This window comes from Bombus huntii, chromosome 8 (genome assembly GCF_024542735.1).
Source record: "Bombus huntii isolate Logan2020A chromosome 8, iyBomHunt1.1, whole genome shotgun sequence".
In the NCBI taxonomy this organism is placed as follows: domain Eukaryota; kingdom Metazoa; phylum Arthropoda; class Insecta; order Hymenoptera; family Apidae; genus Bombus; species Bombus huntii.
Window position 1 is genome coordinate 14,095,984 of NC_066245.1, and position 25,278 is coordinate 14,121,261.

Here is a 25,278-nt window from a genome sequence, read left to right on the forward strand (position 1 = left end):
ACCTTCTCCTCCATCTTGGAGACGACATTATCGACGGCATTCTCCGCCGATTTCGCAAGGGCTGTAGCTTGCTCCTTTCTCGACATGTGGCCACGGAAAGATGCCTGGATTTTGGTCGCCGCGTCGCAAAGCTCTGTCAACCAAAGAGAAAAGTGCTCTTAAGTTAATATCGATAGACGAGCATAGGATCGATACGTTCTAGCCTTGTCAAGTCGAGGAAACGGGATTCCAAGTTTCAAGCTTTTTGCACTGACAGTATAAAAGTGTCTTCCTACGAAAAACTGCTTTGACATTGAGGAAATTTATTTTTAGAGCGAAACGTGATTCTCGGAATTTTATTTTTTCAGTATATATTTTATTCAGAAATATCGCCGAAAAAGGAGAAATGTGGTAATACGATATTGTGGTACAGCGGTTATGGTTAGTAGTGATATTACGTATGTGCCTGTTCATTATCTAATGTACAAGTAATTTACAAAAATTTGCCTAAAATTTTAGAAACATCTAGTATTTAGTATGCAATGTATTTTTAAAAATAGATTCTGTTATTTCATTTTGTATTTTTTAAGAAAATCTAAAAATCTCTTATTCAAGGCAAGAAACAGGAAAATGGTTTTCACACTCACACAAGCACATCAGTCTCAGCGAGTGCCTGTCATTCGGAATCAAGTTTAACCACTGTTCATTTCGTTGAATCGTGTCGACCGCTTTGAAAAAACAATGGCTGACCCAGTTCTGAATCGAGGATCAATTTCGAATTCGGTATTGTGCAAATTCAACTGACTTGCAGTTGATCCGTTCGCGAAATACAGTTGCTCCGAATTTGCACAGTGAGCAAAATCGTTAATTACACAAGTATTGAATAAAGTATCCTCGATTAAACTCTCATATCAGTATAATATATCTTACGATGATAAAAGATATCACTTACTGTGTTTTGCTTCTACATTTAGTTCTTATAAAAATATTTCCGCGACTATATTTGGAAGTTTCTACCGGAAAAATTAGTTTCCTTTGCGGTCGAAATATCGAAAAGCTGGAAACGAAGACAAAACAAGAAAGATCGACGGATGGTTGGTCAACAAGAATTAAAATCGATATTTAATCATATTGAACAATATGAAAAAAGTAAAAAAAAACAGAAATGGATCATTTAACGACGCGATATTAGGCTATCGCGCTGTAATAGCCTAATATCCTAATGTGATAGCCTAATATCACGCCGTTAAATGGTCCATTTCTGTTTTTTTACTTTTTTCATATTGTTCAATGTTCATAATCATTTCATTTTTCGACCTAGCAGGACAATTTTATGCACGTCGTTTAAATTTATTTTTCTTTTGTTACGTATGCTTTAACCTTCCTTTTAATCATTGACCTTTAACATTTTCTCACCTTATCGAAGATTGATGTTTCGTTAATAACTGTATTAAATATGAAATTTAGCTTTTTATCAGCTAGAATTCCAAGTTTAAAATTATAATTGCATCGAGAAAAATATTCTAATCGCATAGAGAGCGAGATTATTCTTATGTCTTGGAATTAATTTTGTATCAGTTAATCAATATTAGTCGATCTCTGTTAGTCAATCTTTGTCAGTCGACTTTCCTGAATTTGCTCTATGTCAACGGACGTCTATGAATTTCTGTGATTTTGGTCTCTGTGAGTGAGTACCTATTAGCCAAAATTCACTCAATCTCTTCCTCTTCGCAAGAATAAACATCGCTAGCGTATTTTTCTTTTTACGTTTTAAACAACGAATAAACTTGTCTTCCATTTTTGGCAAGTTATGTAATATCCTCCATTTTACACATTCTATTTGTACATTATGCCTGAAGCAAAACGTTGAAATATCGTGCGTCTTATATTCCACAAACTTATAACATAAAATTACAGTCAGAGGTAAAATTAAATTTTCATACAAATACGGTCTTTGTTCTATTTCCTCGATCCATGCTACGAATATAACTCGATATTATGAGCCAAAGTATAAACTTTGTGTTTTCTTATTCTTCATCCTTACATCACGAAATGACATAGTACGCAATACACGTACAATTGATCAATTTTAGGCGATAAAATATGATCGACATTCTAATGGGAAATTACAAATCACGTAGCCAAATAGCATTCGTGGCTACAAATTTCTGAGTAACTGTATCGTTATTAAAACGATTCTCACTGGTCTCGTTCCGTACCGTATCTGTAAATAAATATTAATTGAGATTCGTATTTCGGTCAAAACCATTCATATTTCATCGAGAACGGTCAGCAAATTGTCTAATTCCGGTTTCGTCATCGCTAGTATTTCATCGTCGCTAATGGACGCTGTTACTCTACATTATTTCACGGTGCTCAGCCTGTCAGTTAGGATTATTTCGCGTTTCTCGAACCGCAAAGTTAAAGAGGCTTTTGCTGAAAATTTTCTATTAATTTTATCTTTTGTGAAACGACGAGTGACTAATTAGTATCGCGATCAAAATCGTCATCGTTTATTGTTTATTATATACGGGAATAATTTCATTGGAATGTACAAAGTTAATATATATATATATTTATATATATAAATAAACATTACAACTATTTACAACCAAAACTGAAACTATGATACAATGAAGTACGGCATAGTGACTTTCTGATATGTTAGAAAAAGATTCAAAAAATATATCAATTGCAGAAAATACATTATAAATATTAATGGTCATGCGATTTATGCCGATGCGATAAGCAAATTCAGTGTTATGTGATTGAACATAAATAGAAAATTTCATGGTACTGCAGATTTCTCACTGGAATACTAATTTTGAATCTCTCCATAATATCGAGGCGCTCTACGAGATCAGTAAACACTTTGCGTACAAATAGGATATGATGAAGCTTTGTTTTACTTTCCAATGTTGTGAAACCAAGGTTATGAATTTATTAATAAATAAAGTGGCATATCAAAACAGTGAGAAGAAAATTTTACCGAAGGTTCATTACGATGTACGGGGTGTATAAACAGTAAGTGTAACAACCACTGCAGTGTAATTTTACGTCTCTGAGTCAATGGACACTCGTAAAAAAAGTTCGTGCAAAGTTGACCTCGATTGAATATGATCTTCGAGGTCAGAATTATTGTAACGTATTTTACTCAAAAAGAAGGAATGTCTTCCGCAAGCAGAGATCTGCCATTATTCCTATATTCTCACATATATTTCACGAGCTAATTTGTAATTTCCTGTTTTTTCGTATATAGCACGCTACTTTCTCATTAAATGTGAATATAGATGTAAACACATTGTGAATAAAGCTAGTTTAAGAATTATTAAAACTTATTCTTATTAATATTCTTTTCCGGAAGAAATGATCATTTCCAACCCATGATCCCTTTGACACTTTTGTTCATCGTGATGTGTAAAATATAATGAAGTAGCAACGAAAACAGATTTTCTCCTTGATAATAATACTCAAAGTTAGTATTACATGAACTTTTTTCTACAAATCTCCATCGATCTAGAGCCGTAGAATCACGCTACGGTGGCTTTTACACTTACTTTTTATATGCACATATATGTGTACATTTACACAGACGATATTTCTGCTATTATTACTATTAGTAATTTAGTGTCGTTAGAAAAAATAATATCGTCGACATTAACGTCGCCAGATTTTACCACGATTAAGTAAGATATGTCTTTTATACTTATAAATAATTATTTTCAAATAATTATTCGCAAACGATAGTGATCCATGGAAATAGAACTGTTTTAACTAGTGGTATAGCGACTGCTATAAGCAGGCAGTGAAATAAATGATAGTTTGTGAAAGCAATCTTCCAAACGTGATGATGTATCATCATCAAATAAGTATTGAACGTTTATGAAAACATTTTTCGACTCGTTGTCAGATATAGATTTCACAATTTGAGCTTATCTGTATCCTTAACTTTATTATTACAATTTTTCTAACCTCGATTAGAACAATTTTGAAATTTATAGAACTTCAATCTTTATTTTTAATTAAAAACAATCGAAATCGCGATCACTTTAACGCGTAAATAAATTTCTTCTATAATTTCCCTAGAGGAGGATAGCATATGTGTAAAGTAAATTTGCAGGCAGTGACACAGGTGGATCGTGTTACATCGCCGATAAAAGTTTGCTTTTACCGGCGGTAAATTAATTCACGTTAACTGACGAGCAAAACAAACGATATAGAGTACAATCAATTTTTACGCGAAAAAGCGAGATGGTGGACGACAATATAATAAATCGCCCAACAATAAGTTGCCATAAATCATTGTTTTAAACAATAATATCGCGATTAAGCTAGATAAATAAAACGAAGCTACGACATCGAAGTACGAAATGTTCAACTTTAAAAACATAAATTCTTTCATTTTTGATAATGTTACATCTACTGGATAAATTAAACGAAAATTATTTAAACTGTTAGAAGATATTCGCGTGTCAACAATGACGTACTTTTAAGGTGCATCAAAGAGACGTTATTTTACTTTGATAGCATTTGTAACAAATACTTTGTCTGCATACGATGGACAATCTTGTGTCATATAGAATTGTTTGGGAAGAGATTGAGAGGGTTTAAAAATGATAAAAGTACGAGGGTATTTTCTCAAGGATAAACGCACCCAAGAATAGCACGAGTTTATTCCAAATTCAAAATCTCAAAATCTAATGCAATGTATGCTTAAAAGATTTGGCCAATCTTTGTCAGGAGAGAATTTTCTTTGTATAATTTTTTTTATAAAACATCTTTTAATATTAATTAGACGGCATACACAAAGTTCCGTTATATCAGACTAAAAGATTATTGAAATAAAAAGATTATAGAATAAGATTAAGTCATGGATAAATTAATCAAACGGGGCGTGACAATATAAATTTTCTATAGGACGAAAAACAATTGCCGGGCGAGCGCCAGATAATTAATCATCGCTAAATAAAGTTACACAAAGCACAACCGATTTTGCAAACCGTCAGTGTCAAACTTCTGCAAAGTTATTCGCTTTATATGTGTCAAAATTGCGATATACCTTTGACATTAAACGGTTCCGTCGGGGATATCCATTGGTCACGAATCTTTACACGTTGTCATAATAATTGTAATAGCAAGAAATCTATCCTGCGTTACCATTATATGATTGCCTAACCGAATATTTATGTCCGTTTCCTATCTCAGAAGCGTAGATAGGATCCTATCGAATATGTAAATTTCCGGGAACGTTGCAAAGTCGAGCTAGCCGTGAAGATCTGGGTCATGAAACGGCCCTGAAAATCGCAAGCAATTTTCGTGGAATTTCCAAGATCCCAAGTCAAAATTCAGTGACGGTAACAACCTTTAGGAAGATTTTCATGACCCTCGGGGAACCGCTGCCGAGAAAACTGCCACACGAGGAGGAGAATGCCAGTCAACTTTATGACGACTCTCGTTTGCGGACTGTCTTCTCCATCCACTTTACGAACTACAAAATTTGATCTCGTATATAACACGGCTATCGAGCGCGATGACATCGTTACAGAAGAAAGAACAAGTGAAATGTAAGCATATGGTTCTTCCAAAGCTTTTTCTCAAATCCTCCTCGTGACCTTTTTTCACTGCTGACAACACTACAACATGACTGTATGATCTGGCGAGTACATGATATAACATAGTTTCTATTTAAAAATATGATAAAAACCAATTACCGAATTTAATTTAACAACATATTCGAAAAATAAGATTGTATCTATCGTGCATAAAATTTATTGAAAAAAGGTATTCGTCTAAATTAATACGACACAGAGAGAAAAAGTACAGTCTACTAAATTATAATCATTAAATTTGTCGAAATATAATTCGAGGGCAGTGAAATGAACAAATAAGCTTTCGAGAAGTTTTCTCATTACCGAATGGGAACGTAGAGACACTACAGTTGCAATTGGCTAAATTATTATTTTTTATACTCGTTACAAGAAATAAAGAATCGATGGTGATTCCATCAAACAAATAACGTCCCATTGAAAAATAAACTTTCGTGATGCTCTTAATGGTGAGAAGGGTGCAAGTAACAGAAATTATTTTGTATTTATTACGGGATACATATAACAATAATTTCTAATAATACAACGGTGAAAACGAAAGAAAATATTGGCAATTCCATTTTTCTATCTAAAATACGATATATGTATGTCGGAATTCTATCGCATAAACTCGAAACTGACGAGCTGATTGTATGTGAACAAAGATATAAATACATATGCAAAGTGTTTAGACGCATACAGAATAAATCACATCTGCTTGTTATGGTAAATACTTTTACAATGTAATAACATTGTGCGATCGAAAGCTGAATTTTGGAGAAAGGATGAATTATTTCGATAACGATGAACATACCATACGTTCAACGTTCAGAATTCAGTAAAACGGTTCGTATTAATATTACAATATCAATGGAATTTCAGAAACTTACATAAACTTTTAATGTTGCTGCTTATTAAAACCGCTTGCAATTTTAAACGTAAATATGTTTTTAAAAATATGGTGTATTATGTAAGTGCAGCTAGTTATTTTCAATTCTGAACCACTACTAATCAAATACATATATACGTATATAATACTTCAGAGTTCCGATTTATATCGATTTATATTCGATCTATATTCGATTTATATTTATCTATATTTTAATAGAACATGAACGAGCGAAAATACTACTTTAACCTCTTTACTTTAAAACCTACTTTAATGCATCAAAATTATCCAATCTCAGTGGCACATCGTTATATAAAATACATATAACATAGAATTATACGAGATATATGTGTATAGTAGAAAGGATGCTGGCAGAGAGGTAAAGCTCTTTAGCTCTCGAAGAGAAACGAAGGATGTTTTCAAGGTGACTGAACGAGATTGGCAGGAAAAGGAGAGTTCTAAAATTAAAGACATCCCTTTTGGGAACGATTTCGAGGGTCCGCACGTGACACTCACCCTTGTCGTCGGCGCGGAACTCCTGCTGAAGTTGTTCTTTGGTTGGCTCTGAGTTTGATTTGGTCCCCGTCTGCTTTATCGAGGATTCAGTCTCTTTCATACTCTTCCTGGCGTGATGGCCACGGAAAGCTGCTTGTATCCTGGTTGCAGCCGCTTCCCTTTCTTTGTCCGTACCCTTTTCTTCCTTCTTCCCCTCTTCTTTTTTCTCGTTCGAATTTTTCGAATCTGCCTCCTTCTTTCCCTCTTGCGACTTTTTTTGTGAAGCTTCTTGCGACTCTACTTTCGTTGAGCTGCTTTCTGCGTTTGAGATATCTGAAAATTCATCAATAATTACTAATCGTATAGTTTACATTTATTTTTAAAGACTCTGAGAGACAATATTTTAAAAGAGTATTTGTATCGTAGTTTTCTCTGTTATGGATATAATAATTAGTATATATACAGTTCCAAGAGAATTCCGTGACAAAAAGTGGCGAATATTATTAATGAATATGATTTCGCTTGACAATTTCGAAGGAATAACTTCCATATTTTTGCTCTGATGCGTTGCTCATACATATTTCTCAATTGAATACAAAATTCTTTCGATTATATAAAAATTCTTCCGATACACGTGTATCATTTTATTCGCGATGTGTGTTTCTAACGTATGTGTAACTGTACGAACGCGCAATGTCAATCAAGGGATTTAATCATACGTTCCAAAATGCACGTACGCATACGCAATTCCCTTTGTACTCGTGTTTCATATAGTTGTCTTGATTAAAGTTGATTAAACTCCAAGAATCTGTAGATACTCGAATTCTCAGTTTTCCACTTTAGCTTCGTATGAACTATCAATCTATTAACTTCTTATCTTATTATTCCATTATCGATCATGAAATGTACATACATAAAATTTTTTGAATACCTTATTAAATAAATTTCACAATATAAAATTAGGAAGCACAGTTTTTCAATCAATTTCCTTCTATTCCAAAATATTCGAAACTTAATAAAACGAAACGGAAAAAAGGAACTTTAAGCTCTATGATAATCTTGTCTTTCGAATTAACGCAGGTTTATCTGTAAGATAATCGGATATCTCTTTGTAAGTATAAAAATCCTAAGATTTATCTCAAATAAAGAATACATATATACAATATGTGTGTATATAGGAAGAGATATAGATTACCCAGTATTATGAACGCAAGAAAGAAAAAGAAGAAGAAAAAAGAAGAAGAGAAAGAAATGAAAAAGAGAAAAGGAACATTGTACCTAGTCGCGTGGGAGGCAGAGAAAGAAAGAAAACTGTGAATCATTGCTAGCGCACAGTTAGTGACACGTACAGACTCTACATATACGCACACCTTCTTTCTAACTACGCGCCTCTAATTACTAGGTTGGTCGTATTTCGTGCAGGACCTATTTCGAGACGGCAGTTCGCTTTTTCGCAGGCTGGCGTATGCCTCAAGGAATCTCTTTCATCTCGGAGGAGAAACGTCCAATATTAATCAGAGAAAAGAGCGAGCGAATTAAAAATTTAGAATCAGGAAATATAAGACAGATAATCGCGATACCTCCGGCTGAATTTCCTGAAATTTTCTGCTACAAACTGTAAAATATAGGGAGAGTGACAAGAGTATGAGTTCTTCAACAGAGAACAAAGAGATAAGCTAGATCGAATAAATTAAATTAAATAAATTTAAGGATATAATATAAGGATATAATGTATTATTTATAAATTTACAACGTCGCAAAGGTAATCCACCGAATGTAAAACCGTCGAAACAACAGCCAAAGTAGAAGTTATGCATGACAAAATTAATATTCTCCAAGATTAAAAATCGGACTTAATTCTTCAACTGACACGCATCTCGACTATATAAAATCAACAATCAGAATGGTTTATTGCTTACGATTAAAAGCTATGCGGTGTTGCGTTTAGTGGGTTCAAAGAATAAAATTGGCGAATTTATCGAAAACCTATCAAAATAAATTTTGTTTATTAAACATCGATTAAACGTGCTTCGTTTGGTTTCGCTAATTGTTTAATCCCTTAAGCGCTAACGCTGCGTTAACACGATATGTCTATCTATAAATTTTCATGTAACTATTCGCCGTATCTGATACCTAATCCAACATATTTTCTTCTATGTAATACTTGGCATAGAGGACAACGAATCGTCATTAACTAAAATAAAGGTCACGATTGAAACAAGATTTGATACAATACGGTGGATATGAAGCAGCCTCTGGATTAAGAGCCTCTAAATTAACTGGGATAATTAATTGTCTTACGCGTCTCACCTTTACCATCGAGTAATTCGTGGTTTTCGCGAGATATGAGTTCAGGTTTTACTTTCGTCCTTCGTCTTCGACTAATAAGGATAGAGACAATTAAAGATAGAAAATGGAATTCGGAAAGTCGCGTCGCCACATGCAATTGAGAAAATTATTTCAGCAATTGTAAATAATTGGTTTTATTGGCAAACTAACTGGCTTCGTGTTTCGATTTCTACTCGCTAATCAACTTCGATAATTGGCAAATGTTTGCTTTAGGCTTGAAAATTGTTTCAGTTCTAAGTAGAAAGTTCAAAATATAATATAACCGATAGTATAATATTCACGTAAAGTTTCATAAAATATTTGACGAGCCAGAGTTCGAGCGATGGTTTTTAGTTACATCTGAAAACAAAGGTACAGGCAGAACGAGACGAACGCTTCGTAGATGTCTTCAATGACAAATTCGAAAGCGCTCTCTGCGATGGAAAAATCGGCATAAAAAATCGCGAGCATTGAATGGCAACAAGATTTCCTCGATATCTCGGTCGCGAATGTTTCTCCTTTATTTTTTGCATTTCGTTGCACGCAATCATGTCCTACATGATTTTTCTTACTGGTAGTTGTATCCGAGATCGTCGAATCCCTCGGGAAGCAGAAATCCCATAACTTTTAACAAAGATAAACGCAGTCTAGTTTACTGGAATTTTTCGAAAGATAAAGTAAAATACATCTAACATATACACCTACCTTCGTCCGATCTGCGAGAATATTTACCTATGACCTAGTTACGATTTGATGATAAAATTCTCTGTAATTGCAAACCGTTTCTCGGAAGCTAATGGTATTTGCAAATTAAAGAAATTAACATTGCGATGATTCCCTCGTGGAATAATCACTTTAAGATTAATCCGATCCTCCTAATTTAGTTGGTCTTCCCTTTTTAAATTAATTTACGATGTAACATCAGCTAGTAAATAATATTATTATGTACAACATCAAATAGCTACTTAATAATCTACTATAGCACTTTGCGAATGGTTATGAATAAGACAATATATATAAATATAAATTAAATACTATTTACAACGTTCGTTTGTGAATAGGTAATAACGGAGAGTAGGTCTATAAAAGGAACTGTTAAAAGAACAGTTCGGCATTGATGAATTATTCCAATTGAGAATTTATAAGCGACAGATGCTGGGTACTGAATATCGAATTCAGCTGCGTACCTATTAAGTACGATTAATTCTCGACGGCTTTTTAAATAAAATGATTTAAAATATAAAGCTAAAACATTGTTCAAAGAATAAAATTACTGGTCGTGCTTTTAATCAAGTATTTTCGGTCCTTTTTTGACAAAAATATTCACTCTTTTACTCGAATTATTTAAGTGTTGTATATTAAGAGAGAACATCGTAACGCGAAACATTTGATCGCTATTCTACTAAATAAAAGTATTTATTGAAGTCCATTTCTTCCAAATTTTTCCAAAATATTCATCAACAGATTTTAAGAAACGTTCGTATAAAAGTAACGTCGATACAACGTATAGACTTAAGAAGAATCCGACTCGCTTCATCGCAGGCATAACAACCGCCTGAACCTTCCAATTTGCAAGTCGATTCTTAAGAAAATTTTCTTCGAAATGCATAGAAAGCGGTCGATCTCAACCAAAAACGGTAACGTTGAATTTTACTTTCAGATGCCTCAGGCTAATACATTTGGCTAAATTGCTTGCTAAATTACGAGGAAGCCTCTATATTCAACACACTACCAGCTAACGAATTAACGTTTCGAACGTCGCGTCATGTTGGCGAACTGCTTCGATCGATCCCTATGGAATACGAAACAGTGTGCCACTTACTGCACGTCAAATACCCTACTATGCCATCCTATAACGAGTTTCATGAACATATAACGACACGATAACACTATACCAGAAGACTACTTCAATCGTTACTATACGATATCAATATGTCGCGTAAATTGTATTATTTGTAGGAAATTCGATTTCATCCGTCGAACGTGAGCTTTCAGTCACATAAATCATTTTGTCTTTCTGTCCTTTGTTGGAGCAAAATAAGGTAACTGTGTTTATTGCATGTATTTCCAAAGACAAGCTGAAGAATACCTACACGTGTACTTTCTTAGACAGTATACAGGATGGTTGGTAACTGGTGGTACAAGCGGAAAGGGGGTGATTCTACGCGAAAAAAGAAGTCGAAAATGTAGAATAAAAATTTTTTTTAATTCTTTTTTTTAATTTTTCAAAATTAAAAAAAAAATTCAAAGTAGATTTTCTCGAAAACAAAGTCTCGAACGAAAAATTTTTATTCTATATTTTCGACTTCTTTTTTCGCGTAGAATCACCCCCTTTCCGCTTGTATCACCAGTTACCAACCACCCTGTATATCGAATCTTGGTAACGTTTTGATTACACGATCCGTTTCATAGTTAGGGGTTTCATCATAGGGGAACGATTCATAGTTCAATATGCTTGGATTGCTGCAATTCATATTATCGTATGACGATTTAATCTCGCGCGTTTAATATTAAAATTCTTAATAGAGATATTATTCTAAAAGTCGTTTACGAAATTTACTAGCTCCGTTTCAATACAACAGAAGTATCGATTACATATCAGGTTTGATAGTTGGTGAACTCCGTTGAACTGAAAGAAGTTAATGAAGCTAGAGTTCAGTTCGACATTAATTAACAAACAGGCACTATCGACACGGTGCGACGCGGTGACACGGCTGTGTGTTTGTACATAAGCGTTCGAGATCAAAATGCACGCAGCTTTGACTAATTAAAATCCAGATTAATTAGGAATTTGAATATTATAATTTTTCCTAAGAAATGTATCGTCACTTTGTGGTTTATTTATTTATTTAGCAATTAATATTGGAAAAATGTAATGATTATTTATTTTGTAAAGAGCTAGTTTGATTTGCCCAGAAACGCTCGATTTAAAAAGCAAATCTGCGATTTACGAACATATATTTCTTCTGATATTTGTGAAAATTGAAGTTTTAAAGTAGAGGTATGCAAATTCGAGTTACATCAGGTGCAAAGTTATACAGATTGGTTGGAACACGGGTCTCCGTGTTCAGTGAAATTCTTAAACGCAGCAAATTTCTCGAAATGCGTAAATACGTTCTGGAGACAACTGATTAAGGTGAAACGAGACGGCGAAGACCTGTTTGTTTCAACTAAGGTATAATATAACACCTATTAAAAGTTTATAGCCATGTAATTGGAATATACAGAAAAACTGTCGAGAAAAGTGGGACTTTCTTTTACTTTTTATTGATCGCGTTTAACCATTTCAAATTATATGCAATAGAAAATAGGGAACTTTTGAAAAGCAAAAAGTAGAAATGAGAAATGATATATGATATAAGTATTATTTAATATTTTATGATACAAAAAACATTTTTGTATGCTTAAATTTATTTAGACGTAGCTACAATTTTCCAATTTACGTTAACCCAAGAAGCGAAACACTCTATCCGTAAACATCAAGAATCGAATAATGTCAAACAATAAACAAAAAGGATTAAGCACGAGCCATGCTGGAAACCAGCGAACAAGCGTGTAGCTTTTTACCAACATTCTACCTTTTGCCAGGGCGAAAGTTCATCCTCGTGTATTTAAACGCGTTTTAATTTTTCAAGCGTTTCCCTCCTTGTATACCGGGCGGTGAGAAATTTCCCGATGTAGTCGGCGTGTAGCATTTTCTTTTCATTTTTCTTCGCCTCTGCACAATACTTTGTGACTATGATGAACGGAAAAGAAAGAAAAGACGTCATCGCGGCAGTCTTTATAATTCATTCTGACGCTCGTTAATCTAGCTAGCTGGTAGCTGTTAGGATGTTGCGCGCGGTGCTATAAGCGTAGGCCATCATACCATAACCACTTTCGTTTCAACAAAGCTGCCTAACGAAATATTCTCGCTTGGTCGGCGAGATTTTCAACATCGATGATCCGGAATTCAGCGTGCTATGTGTAAAAGTAAAAATACGCGTACCACGTACGAGAGAAATGTAGCGTAACTTTTAACGGTACCTTTAACGATCAATCGTCGCTCTTTTAAAAAGTATTTATAAGACAACCAATGATCTCATTTTCCTGTCATACCTCGTCGATCGTTAGCGATCGAATCAACATCGATATGTATGTATACGTTTCAAATCGAAATCAACTACGATATTCGAGTTATTATTTAGCAGCAACCGCAGCTGACAAGTCAATTCCAGATAGGAAACGGGAAGAAATGGGTAAAAATAGAGAATCGTTAATTTTATGTTCGCGCTCATAGCAAGCAAAATTTTGTGCAACAAAAAAGATGTGGCATTCTTTTTCGTTAAGTTTTCGCTAATCTAACGTATGTATGTATTATATGTATATATTGTATGTATGCATAGGTGATATTGATGAGTTTATATAGAGTCGTAATAGGTTGATCGCGAAAGTAGTTTACAAACAAAAGGTAACATGGTGAAAACCATAGGAATAAAAATATGTTTGTTTCAGTAATGAATGTTATGTAAGTTATGTGTTTGTCGGATTTCTTTTCTTTCCTCCATAACGGAATGCAGTGACGTAGCGTTACGCATGAATCTTTGGAAGTTAAAACGACAGTGATTTTATTGCATTTTCAGATTTCACTGCCAATCGTAAACACTTGCAACCACATTCTCAATACAGAAACGACTTCGATAAAGTTCATAGCGCGGCTGACATGGAAAACTGACTAAATAAATTCTCAAATACATAAAATTTTTATCGAGTTATGATCATGTCAGTGATACTAATAAGTAGCTTTAAAAAATTCTTCAAAATACTACTAGACAACATTTCTCGGTTATCTTCCCTAAGATAAGTAGCAATGCACAGCTCAAAAATTGTCAACGTCGTATAATTTATTTCAATCGTTATTGCACGAAACGTCTCGTTTAAGAAACGAAACATCTCCATAAAGAAATAGCAAATATTCGTTTTTAAGAAATAATTCGTTGTAAAAGGAATGTAGGTGTGAAGCCATATACAAACAATATTTAACATGATTTTAAAACAGTACTAACGATCACGGCATTAAAAATACTTACGAAATACTCTTAGTATTTACGAAACGTTCATGACAATGCGAAATCTAAACATCTACCTAGTTATACTATAAATTTTCGTGTAAGAGAACCAATTCCGCAGTACCGTTTACTAAACGGCTCAATGATACTTTTTGTATATGTAATTATTGTAATGTCATAATTAGACTTTTATGCAAATGCAGATTTTTATGCAAATATATATTTTTATGAAAAATTGATAATAAAATAGGGCCTAGATATAAATTTATCTTACTTGTAGGTGTTAAGCAACGAAATATTCGCTTTGCATATTTTCCATATTTTTTAGAAGCATATGCGAGCATGATACGCAATATTATTAAGTAATTTTAATAAAATCGATAAAATGAATATTTTACTTTGTTTTATAATACTTCTTTTTCGTTTTCTTTCGCCGTTAACCATTTTAAAGATATGTCTGCGTAAAATATCCTGTATTTCTACACAGGTTCTTATATCATACTTTAAATTACAAAAAGATCCGCAGTCCAGTTACAATAACTTTAAACTAACTATAAGCTATATCGCAACCACGTTCAATAATGTTAAATTAATTACCATTATAATAATTTGATAAAAAGAAGCAAAAGTTTTTTTAATAGAAAAGAAATGAAAACTTTTAATAGAAACGTTTAATAGAAGCGGATCGCATTAACAGAAACTGCGCGGCTATTTCATGTTTCGTTCTTAATTGCGTCACGTAATCATTCACGAAGAAAGGTTTATATCTCATTAACCGATCCTAAGTGTTAGTGTTGATATTTTAAGAAATTCAATTATATTACGCATGAAATCCTATGAATTATAAATTTATGGTAAATTTTGTATTCGGTGATGGCAATATATCAACCGGGCTGACAAACGCATCACATTATGCCATATGAAGATAGTAAAATAAAATATTTGGAACGCCATTAGACATGGATATTTACTATATTATTACTATACTAAACTATATTTATGCAAATTCGTATTTTTATAAACAGATGTAAAATAACGAAATCTACAGAGATTTTTTTGGATTTTCAAATTTCTCATAAATATATAAAACGACTTATAAAACAGTTTCATTAAAATTGATTCCCTTCATTGGCATATTTTTATCACTTTTGAAAGAGGTGTCCGAATATAAAGATCTATAATGAAAGATTGTCGCGTGTGTTTCAATAAATGAAAAATTTACAACTATGAAATATAATTTTATCGTTTCAGTGATGGTATCAGGATCTACGTTATCATATGAACGTATCAGTGGGTTCGTAAAAGTCCGACAGTTCGACATATGGTACACGAAAGATGATAAAGGATATATTGGTTATTGGGTATTTTATGATGTGCATCTTGCTTTATTAAAATCGTAAAAATTTTCTTTAAAAGGATCCGAATGAAAATGTAATTGCGCTCCTTTAAGGCGTATGTGCACACTTTAAATTCGGTAAAAGAGTAAATATATGTATATATTATAAATATATAATAAATATAGATGGCAATTCTATCGGGTATATCATGAGAAATATTTTGGTTCGATTGTATTTCTCGCTGTCTAAATATAGAAAAACGCTATAAAATAAGAAGTTGGAAAGAATTCATTAAAAATGCAAAAAGTCTCAACAAAGCTACTTTAATGAGGAATGATCAATAATAGCGACATATTCTCAATAACGTAGCACACGTTCATAAATCTAGGACGCTGTCTTTATCGGTATAAATACACCCTTTGAACATAATTCGGTGAACTGTGTAACCGTTCGTGTTTTCTTACCTGGAATTTCCAGATGAGACTAACTTATAATTAACATATATAATCGTAACAGATACAACCTAGAAGTAATATTACTCAGAATGTTTAATATATTGTGACAAATTTTTCAATAAAGAAACATCCAAGAATTTGAAACGTACCAAAGATATTAGAACGAAATATGTCGCGTTCAAAATTCAATCGAGGAAGTATTTTGTAATATGTCTGAGGAATCAATTAACGAGGTGAAACTAATTAACAGTTTAGAAAATGAAGAGATATTCGAATAAAAGAGAGTCTCTACATATGTAGTAGTGTTAAACTTTCCAAGCATTCTGCCCAACTCGCAAATTTCTGTGCTCGATCGCTTTGAGATTGAGTTAAGCAGTCTGTACGTCCATCTGATAAAACGGTAGCGAGAATAAATAAAACAAATCAACGATATTTCCGCTGGCTCGGATCGTAATCACTATTGATATACGAGCTTTGCACACGACGAACAACTGCGCATCTAACGTCGCCAGACACGAATCGCGCAACTGCGTTCTATATATTCTTTTAGAAATTTTCGCTGCTTCATACGGCACGCATTGCGCAACCATTTCGTAACGTGTCAACAGTTTTCTGTCAGTCTATGAATGGATAGGCGGAAATTGTGGATTTGTTCCGACAAGTTCGTAGGTTTCGAAGGATGTATCCGACACATGGATAAAACAAAATTTAAAGATCGATCTTCGTCATTTTCATCATTTTCGTAACCTGAAACTGATAAGATTTACTAGGTTACCATGACACAAAGTTAACGAACGCTCGAAGCATAACATTCCAACCGAGTGTCGCCGATATTCCCCAGAGTAATTTTCTGCAAGGACAAAAGTGGTGTGCTATGCCGGGGAACATCTTCGTCATTTCCGGGACGGTTATACAAAGCCACGTGTATCGATCAGGTCAGGTCTCTCCTATCTTTTACCGGGACTAGTATTGGGGGTATGGAAAACACGCCTAGCTGTATGTGTACGCAGTCGAGGATCGAAAATCGATCCAACCTGTCCGCTCTTAATGAAACACGACGTATCAAACGTCTTACGCGGACTTGGAATTGAGTGCGATGGTATTATCGCTATCAGCTTCGCGATCCGATAGAAAAACGCGATAAAATGTGACACGGACATTGCAGAGGAATTATTATGCGGTAGAATTTTTAATTGAAAAAAGCAAGGAAAGGAAAAGCCAAATCGAAAGTGGTTAATTTTTATACTACTATTAGCTAATGTTAAATAAAATTGTTATCTTTCCAGAATGATATCGGGCGGTTTGAATAATACTACCAATAATCGTAAAAAATATATATAAATTTATCTTGTAACCATCCTAGACGAATTCCATTGAAAGAGAGAAGCGAGAGTAACAGCAAAGACTAAAGGCGAACAAAATGAAAGGAGAAAAATAAGTGATCTCGTTGGACCTACTATAGTAAGTTAATAAACTAATCACCTAGCGAGTTCAATTAGATCAGAGATTACCTCAGTGTTCATCGTTGCGATTCCGCGAAATCCAATTTAATGTAAATGCATTCAACACGAAATCCAATTAGAAGATGCACCACACCAAACCGACAAAAAGTATTTTCAAATTTGCAATATCTAACAAGATCCATTTTAAATGTATATATAATCCATTGAACTACAAAAGAAAACACTCATCTTATCAAAAATATTGACCGTCGACAACAATTCGCCTAGTAAATATCCGGCACACAATTTTTCTGATTTTGAAAATCATTTGCCATTGAAATAATGCAACTTATTGTTAGTATAATCACCTATTTTATAAAACAACATAGTTTTAGGTATATTTGCTTGTTGTTATTTCGCATGAAGCACGCAATTCTATTCTATATATTATGCCTATTATCTTAGACGTTGCCTTCATTGTCCAGGAAGAAACGAAACATTGTGTTGCCTTTGAGATGGTCGTATTTGTATGTGATAATTGCCGCTCTTTCTTTAACTGTTTTACTGCTGAATATACAGGGTGGTTGGTAACTGGAGGTACAAGCGGAAAGGGGGTGATTCTACGCGAAAAAAGAAGTCGAAGATATAGAATAAAAATTTTTCGTTTGAGGCTTTGTTCTCGAGAAAATCAACTTTGAATTTTCGCTTGGTACGCGCGCACTTTATTACGTCTCGTTATAACGGATCTCACTGTAGATCGTTGTCTCGATCGAAAAATTAAAAAAAAAATTTTTATTCTATATTTTCGACTTCTTTTTTCGCGTAGAATCACCCTCTTTCCGCTTGTGCCATCAGTTACCAACCACCCTGTATATTCCAAGACAAGACGATCAGGGCTAAATAAATACCGTGGGCACGTATTTCACAAAATATATTACGTATTACGGTTTTAGCAGTGAAAGTTTAATGTCTTCGAACATGAATACAAGATAAATACGCTGTGTGAATAAATTTTATTATATTAATAGCAAAGTACCATATCACACTGCAATCTGTCAAACTATCTTATTTTTCAAACTATCTGATTAACTATTTACATTAAAACTATCGTTCAATTTTCTTTTTCAACTGAACCTCCAAAATACATCTATAAGTTCAACTATCTAATAATAAATGTAGTCATTTTTGAACACGAAAGAAATTTCTATGCTACAATAATATGAAAACTAAATATAAATGCACGCTAAAAATGCGACAACAATCCCCTCTCCACATTAACAAAGACTAAGAAGATCAATCGAGCTAGTTGATTTAGCAAAATTCAAGATCCATCTGCTCCAATCGATTAACCCCAATTTTCGTACCTAAATCCACATCTAAAGTCAATCGTTCGGTCGACGATTAACAAGCAAACGTAATCTATCATGCTATCTCGTTTTTGACCGAAAGACATCGAAATACGGAAAACAGCCGCAGGTCGAAGCCAAAGTCACACAAGTATACTTTTACGAACTTTCCTAATTATTTTTTCGCGCTCAAGTCACCCCTATAATCGTGCTCCTGTTTCACTAAGTACATAAAATGTCGTACACCATACTCGTTCTCGGCATTACACACGGACTGGTACGTTTCATGGCCTGGCGAACACGTAAACGCACAGAAATCCTGGCAAATTTCGCGTCAGCTCGTCGAAACGAGATTCGGTCGGCTGGATTCCTCGCGACGATAAAATCTATGCGGTCGAATACACGCGGTGGAGATAATTATTCCTTGCTTGTAGAGATGATTACGTTTCTATTCATCGAGTGTTGCTTTTTTTCCGAACGGTTCTGGTTGTTAAATACATTGATTTGCAAAGCGATGTATGCATCAAACGGCAAGTTTCGAAGGAAACATTACCGGTAATAATTTCATGTCAAACACAGATATTTTGGTCGGTGTTATTCGCTATAAGCGTGCTCGTGTCACCGCGAGCCACGGTTATAACACACGCGATGTTTCCTTAAAGTTGACGACGACGCGAAATAAAATTCTGACGTACGTACTGCTTGACACCACGACGAACAATATAGGTTAATTGGAAATTGTCGTTTTTCAAGTATCAGTATTGGTGTGTACCATTGTTTCTCCATACTCTTAATTTGCACATCACCTCTTCCACTAATCAAAAATTTCCATCTGTCATTAAATTAGTCTTCATTCCTCGAAATTCCATCGGAAAATCAGTTCTATGATGTTGGCTAATCCAACAACGAGAAAATCTGTATCCTGACATAATTCAAGATTGATAACCAATCATAATGTCTGAGCGTAAATAATATCACCCAGCAACAGTTAGATATATTTTAAATTAAATCCTTCGTCATTCGACCAACTATGCCATTCCCGTTTTAAAGACCTGCCACTTATCAACTAATAAGTAACAAGTGTCACATAAGCCTACTCGTCAAATCGACGATGCATGGTTCCATATTTTCCCAATATCTCGCTTTGTACTATCATAATTTACAATGGTGATCATTTTTAATTGAAAAAGTTCGCGTGCAATATACATACGTAGATTATATTCATCCACATGGTACAATTCGAATATCTAACGAACTAATACAACAATCTCATTTCGATTCCACTGAGTCAAAAAGCTCTAACTTCGAATTATAGAGATGGAGCTCTATAGTGAGGTGGAGTGAGAGAATCGAAAGACAGAATCTGTTCGGAACGCGAAGCTGTACAACGCATTTCCAGATGTGACTAGAAGTATCGTTTTCCTCCACAACACGAGCCACGAAGATTGCTCTACATTTCACCTTCCGTGGTATCGTTTCTCTTTATGTTACACGTAGGGGTTTAGGACATTTCTTCTGCACCGAGCCGGCGTAGATGCGGTGAACGTGAGTTTGTCTCGATAAATATTTACTAAAAACATTTGTTCGTTACGTATCAGAATGTCGTATAAGGACTAAAAACGAAAATTGTAAGACTGATAGATGGTTGAAAAGAATTAGATGCAACGAGAAAAACGTTTGATAAGCGGAAATGTGCTTTCAAAAAGAGATATAATGGTAACTGGACCTTTTTGTCTCGGCGGAAGTTATATTACAGGGGAAGATCTTTGCTGCATCGAATCTCGTGACGTTTTTAAGGAGATTGTTTGCAAAAAGATAAAAAGGTATCGGTGATACATCGTTAAAATTTTTGTAAAGTGTGTTTGTAGTAGAACTATTTTATGAATTCTTCGTAATTACATACCTTGAAATAATTACAACTGTATTAAAAATTGAAATGTTGTGTTCTTTCTCATGAGGAATTCATTATTTACGGACAATAGCGTGATAGTAAGTTGTCATTAAGGAAATACGAGGTAGTAAATTTCATTAGGTACAGGTCGATCGTCAGATCCTATGACACCACTCCACTCTAAAAAGCGAAAACAAGGTCAGCCAAGATCTCATATTTTTAGTCCGGAAGTATGACTTTTATCCGTGTTAGCGCAGCAAACTACATATTGCTTGAAAGCGACTTGCACCTTTTTAAAATAACCGCTTATATAGAGTTAAAAAAAATCTTATACAAGGCCTAACCAAATAACGCGTAAAAGTCAGCACGACGTAATTCCTTGTGAAAAAATAAGGAAAAAATATAGAATAAAGTTTTTTCATTCTTGGGTTAGTTTTCGAGAATACCCAGTTTGAAAATTTATCAACTATACTTGCACGTGGCTAATGGCGGACTGAGCAGATTAAATAATAGGCAAGAAGTTAATTGTACGTGTGAAAATTAAGTGGAAAATGTAAAATAACATTTTTCTGTTTAAGACTCCAAGAAAATAGAGTTTGAACACGTTTAATTAAGAATTGGCTTAGCACACGCGTATGATAAATTTTCAAATCTATTTTTCTCGGAAACAAAATATTTTTTGTGAAAATATTTTATTCTACATCTTCGACTTGCTTTCGCACGTAGAATCACCTCTTGTCGATTATTTAGTTCTGTCCAGTCCAGAATTAATTACATTCAAGTATATTTGATAAATTTTTAAACTTGATTTTTTCAGAAACTATGTCAAAAATGAAAAAATTTGGTTCTATATCTTTTCCTTATTTCTACACAAGGAATCACGTCATACCCGCTTTTACGTGTTATTCGATTAGACTGTATATTTACTTTTCACTCGCAATGTCGTCTTATCGGTATACACAGTTTTATATCCTTGCTTTTTTCTAAATAACACTTTTACCTATTTTATCGTATGTTTGATAGTAAAATATAAATTATACGAAAAAATAAAATATATCCGATCTCGTCGAATACAAGGTAGAAATAAAATAAAATTTATCGCGATGAACAGAAACGAGTATTTGACATGCGGTTCAACGAATGTTCCATCATCGACCACCACAAAACACTCGGATCACTTTACGACGAGAACCTAAATAGAGATTTTATCGGAATTTTTGTTAAAAGGTGTACAGGGATAGCCGCGTTTACTCCACAAAGTCGAACTCTTTCACTATTCTACTTTGTTTATTAACCCCTATACGGAAGGACCAACAACTTACACCGGCATTTGTGTCTGTTTTTCCCCGGGAATCCGAGTTTCGCCCCTTCCCCTTGAACTCGGTTTGTTCCCTTGTCTCGTTTGTCCTCAATTCCGCCCTTCCACCGAAGACAAAATCGCGAGAGCGGGAACGGAATTGCGCGCAAAATTGCTTCTGATTGCATTAATTCTCGGCTGTGATCGCAGCAATCGACCATTTGCTTATTGAATTAGACGCGATCATTATCGATTCTTTTCTCCGCAACTGTAAACGCGCGTTTCTCAATAGTCCATAGGGCTCAATGGAAAAAAGGAATGAAGATCTTCGTTCGGAGCGAAGAAAGAAGAGGGTTTCGTTTTCAAGTGTCGATTTGGAGGAAATGCGGATTCGAGAAACGTGTTTGGAGATATTTTCTTACAAAGGATGTTTTAAAAGCTTTTTAGTGGAAAGAATGTTTTATTCATATTTTATGCTTCTATTTATAGATGGTTACTATGATCGATTTTTGGTGACATTTTTCATCAAATATACAGTATAGCATGTTGTTCGGGAAATTTCTTACGATTAAATTTTTATTTTAGAGTGATAAATGAATATAAAGTTGCATGATTTTTAATTTAAAAAATGTAATAAAAATCCGGATTAAAAATTCTGGACAATAATCTGAATTAAAAGATACGACAGAAACGGTTGTTTCTACGTCTCGAAAAAATATATGTCGAATAAAAGTAAGTTAGAAAAGCAACGTAAAAAGTATTACAAGGTTATAGGAAATTTATTACTCAAATATTGCATTTTATGTCAAAAACGATTCTTTTTTAAAAGGTATTATGATTTCGAGATAGGAGTCTGTAAAATTCGTATTTTCGTTCTTTAAAAAAATATAATACCTTGCTCGATGATAGTACGAATATCCTTTAAATTTTTCTCCTGATTTCGCCAAATTTTATAGGGAAGAATACCCCCACTAGTAACTTCACAAAACTTTTCAAGCGAATGAAATTGTGTTCTTCGCTCCGAGCTAAAGCTAAAAAAAATGGCTTATAATTTCTGCAACCTTTTTAGAAGATTTCTTCTCGCTACTACACTTTATTTTCATAGCAAAAGAGCTATTCCATTATTTCCAATATCATTTGTCATGAAATAAATTAATCGATCCCATTCTATTAAAATTAAAAAATATTCTAATGATATCAAATTTTGTGTGAAAGAAAAAAACGCTTCAAATAAAACTCTTAAATAAAAGAGCGAAGAATTGCCCAAGAATGTTTACAATCCTTTCTAATAAACAAATTTCCTTTCTACGAACCATACCAATAATATCTGAAATCTGTTTTAGAAACAAGTATTTCCCCTTTCATTTTCACATAATTTTCGAAAGAACGGTTCACTGCGTAGAAAGTAAGCCCGCCTCGCGTGTCACGATGTCGTAACTATTTTCTCCTTTGGACTATGCGTAGCGTACGGGATTCGTGAGAAAAAGGCGTTCGCTGGCCGCCCTCCTGTAAAGATTTAAACTCGTTGTACAGTGTGCAGGACTCACCTGACGGGAAAACGCGACCACCCTCACCTTCGCGAACGTGAGTTACCTGATTCAACGTACAACTGGCGTATTCGAGGTGCCGGCGATTCCTTTTATAACAGCGGGACTTGACGGCCCTGCGCGGAACGCCACGCAGTCTCTGTGAGCCGACTACAGGAACGTGTCTGCGTGGATGCAGCCCCGCATATTTACACCAAAAAAAAAAATGATTAAACACATGGTAAGATCACTTTTGTTTAAATATCACGTGTTCTCTGAGATACATTACTTTATCGTTAGTCTATCGTTTTTAAGGGATCCTATCAACTTGTATTCCATGTGTAATAAATAAATAAAATATAATAAGTAATAAAATAAATAAAACCGTGTATCTTAACTGTATTTCAGACCAGTTAGTTTTAAAGGGATTTTTATATTACTCTATGTAGAACTTTTTTTATTCCTGTTCACATTTCTTATTTACTTTACGTTTGCAAGATTACGAGGTAGTTTGAAATATCATTTCAAAAATGTTCTTTTTTACAGTTTAAAGGGTGGAAAAATATTGTGTTTGTATGATATGGAAAGGTGTCCAAATAACACGAACAATAGAAAATATTTTTTAAAGATAATTATTCTTGACAAAGAAAATCGAACCTCATTGATACTATTCGAATAAATGAAAATGTAATTATTTTACAACAGTATGTGACAGACACTGCATTATAAGTCAAAATAATATTAAATTGCTTGAAACCAGATCTTACAAGTTCTATGTGATCTACTTTTTATGGAGGCAGTACCTAATCACACCTATCCTGCAACATTCGCAGTTCATGGAAGTGCACAAGGAAATTGCACGTCGAATTAAAAGCTCGCAAAAGAAAATTGCAAATAAACTTTCTGCAGTGATTAACCGAATACTAAAATAATTCTTCATGTAACAAAAAAAAAAACCATATTTTAATAGTCATCTCTCGTAAAATAACTGTGATAAATGATACGAGTAACTAAATCATTAATCTGAGAAAATCTTATTTTAATACTATTGCAAATATATAAAAGAATTTCGTATTCTACAAATGACAGACAATGCTATATTTTACACAAGTTCTACGTTATAAAATAAACATAACTCTTAAATGAATAAGAGAACTTACTTTTCCTGGGATTAACATTTAACGAAACCAATGGGCTTTAAAACTAGATTTTTTAGGACTAGATCATAAACAATAGCAAATGATAACATGACTTGGTTAAATTAATCATCGATCAAATTCAGAATCCATAGAACCTTCTAACTAGAAATATCACGTAGCTTACAACTTATACAGCCGAAAGCTATTAGCCGAAATGTTGCTGGTGACGATGTGGTCGCGTTTAGTTCCTATATGCCCACTACATGGAATTTCAGGTAGTCGACTTGCAAGAGAAATCGATTAATCATTATACGTCCATGCGAGCTGTTTTAATGAAATGCTGAATTTGCAACGATTTATACTCGTAGAAGCCTTTGGAAGATATTGAATAATTGTTGAGAGCAGGGTTTGAAAAGAAAAATGGTTGAAAAAGAAATGTTAAATGTATCGAAATATTTACATTTCTATTAATTCATTTGTTATTAAATTTATCTTACTTTTTCTCTACTCTATATATAATA

At 33.9% G+C, this 25,278-nt stretch overlaps 1 protein-coding gene and 1 long non-coding RNA gene across 4 annotated transcripts in view; one reads left to right on the plus strand and one right to left on the minus strand.

Moving 5' to 3' along the window:
- LOC126868715 (HIRA-interacting protein 3) overlaps nt 1-25,278 on the minus strand; it is a 90,280-nt gene that overhangs the window by 38,910 nt on the left and 26,092 nt on the right. The window contains exons 2-3 of the mRNA XM_050624507.1: nt 6,970-7,281; nt 3-133 (exon numbers count right to left, since the gene is read on the minus strand). Coding sequence (XP_050480464.1) covers nt 3-133; nt 6,970-7,281 — 443 coding nt within the window. The remainder of the gene's footprint in view (nt 1-2; nt 134-6,969; nt 7,282-25,278) is intronic.
- Nucleotides 15,532-22,998, plus strand: LOC126868736 (uncharacterized). 3 transcript variants are annotated; one of them, XR_007690728.1, is made up of 3 exons: nt 16,670-17,577; nt 20,220-20,453; nt 20,611-22,998. It is a non-coding gene; the product is annotated as an uncharacterized LOC126868736 (long non-coding RNA). The 3 variants fall into 3 exon arrangements; XR_007690729.1 differs by having other exon boundaries at nt 16,676-17,348; nt 17,403-17,577; nt 20,220-22,998; XR_007690727.1 differs by having other exon boundaries at nt 15,532-17,577; nt 20,220-22,998.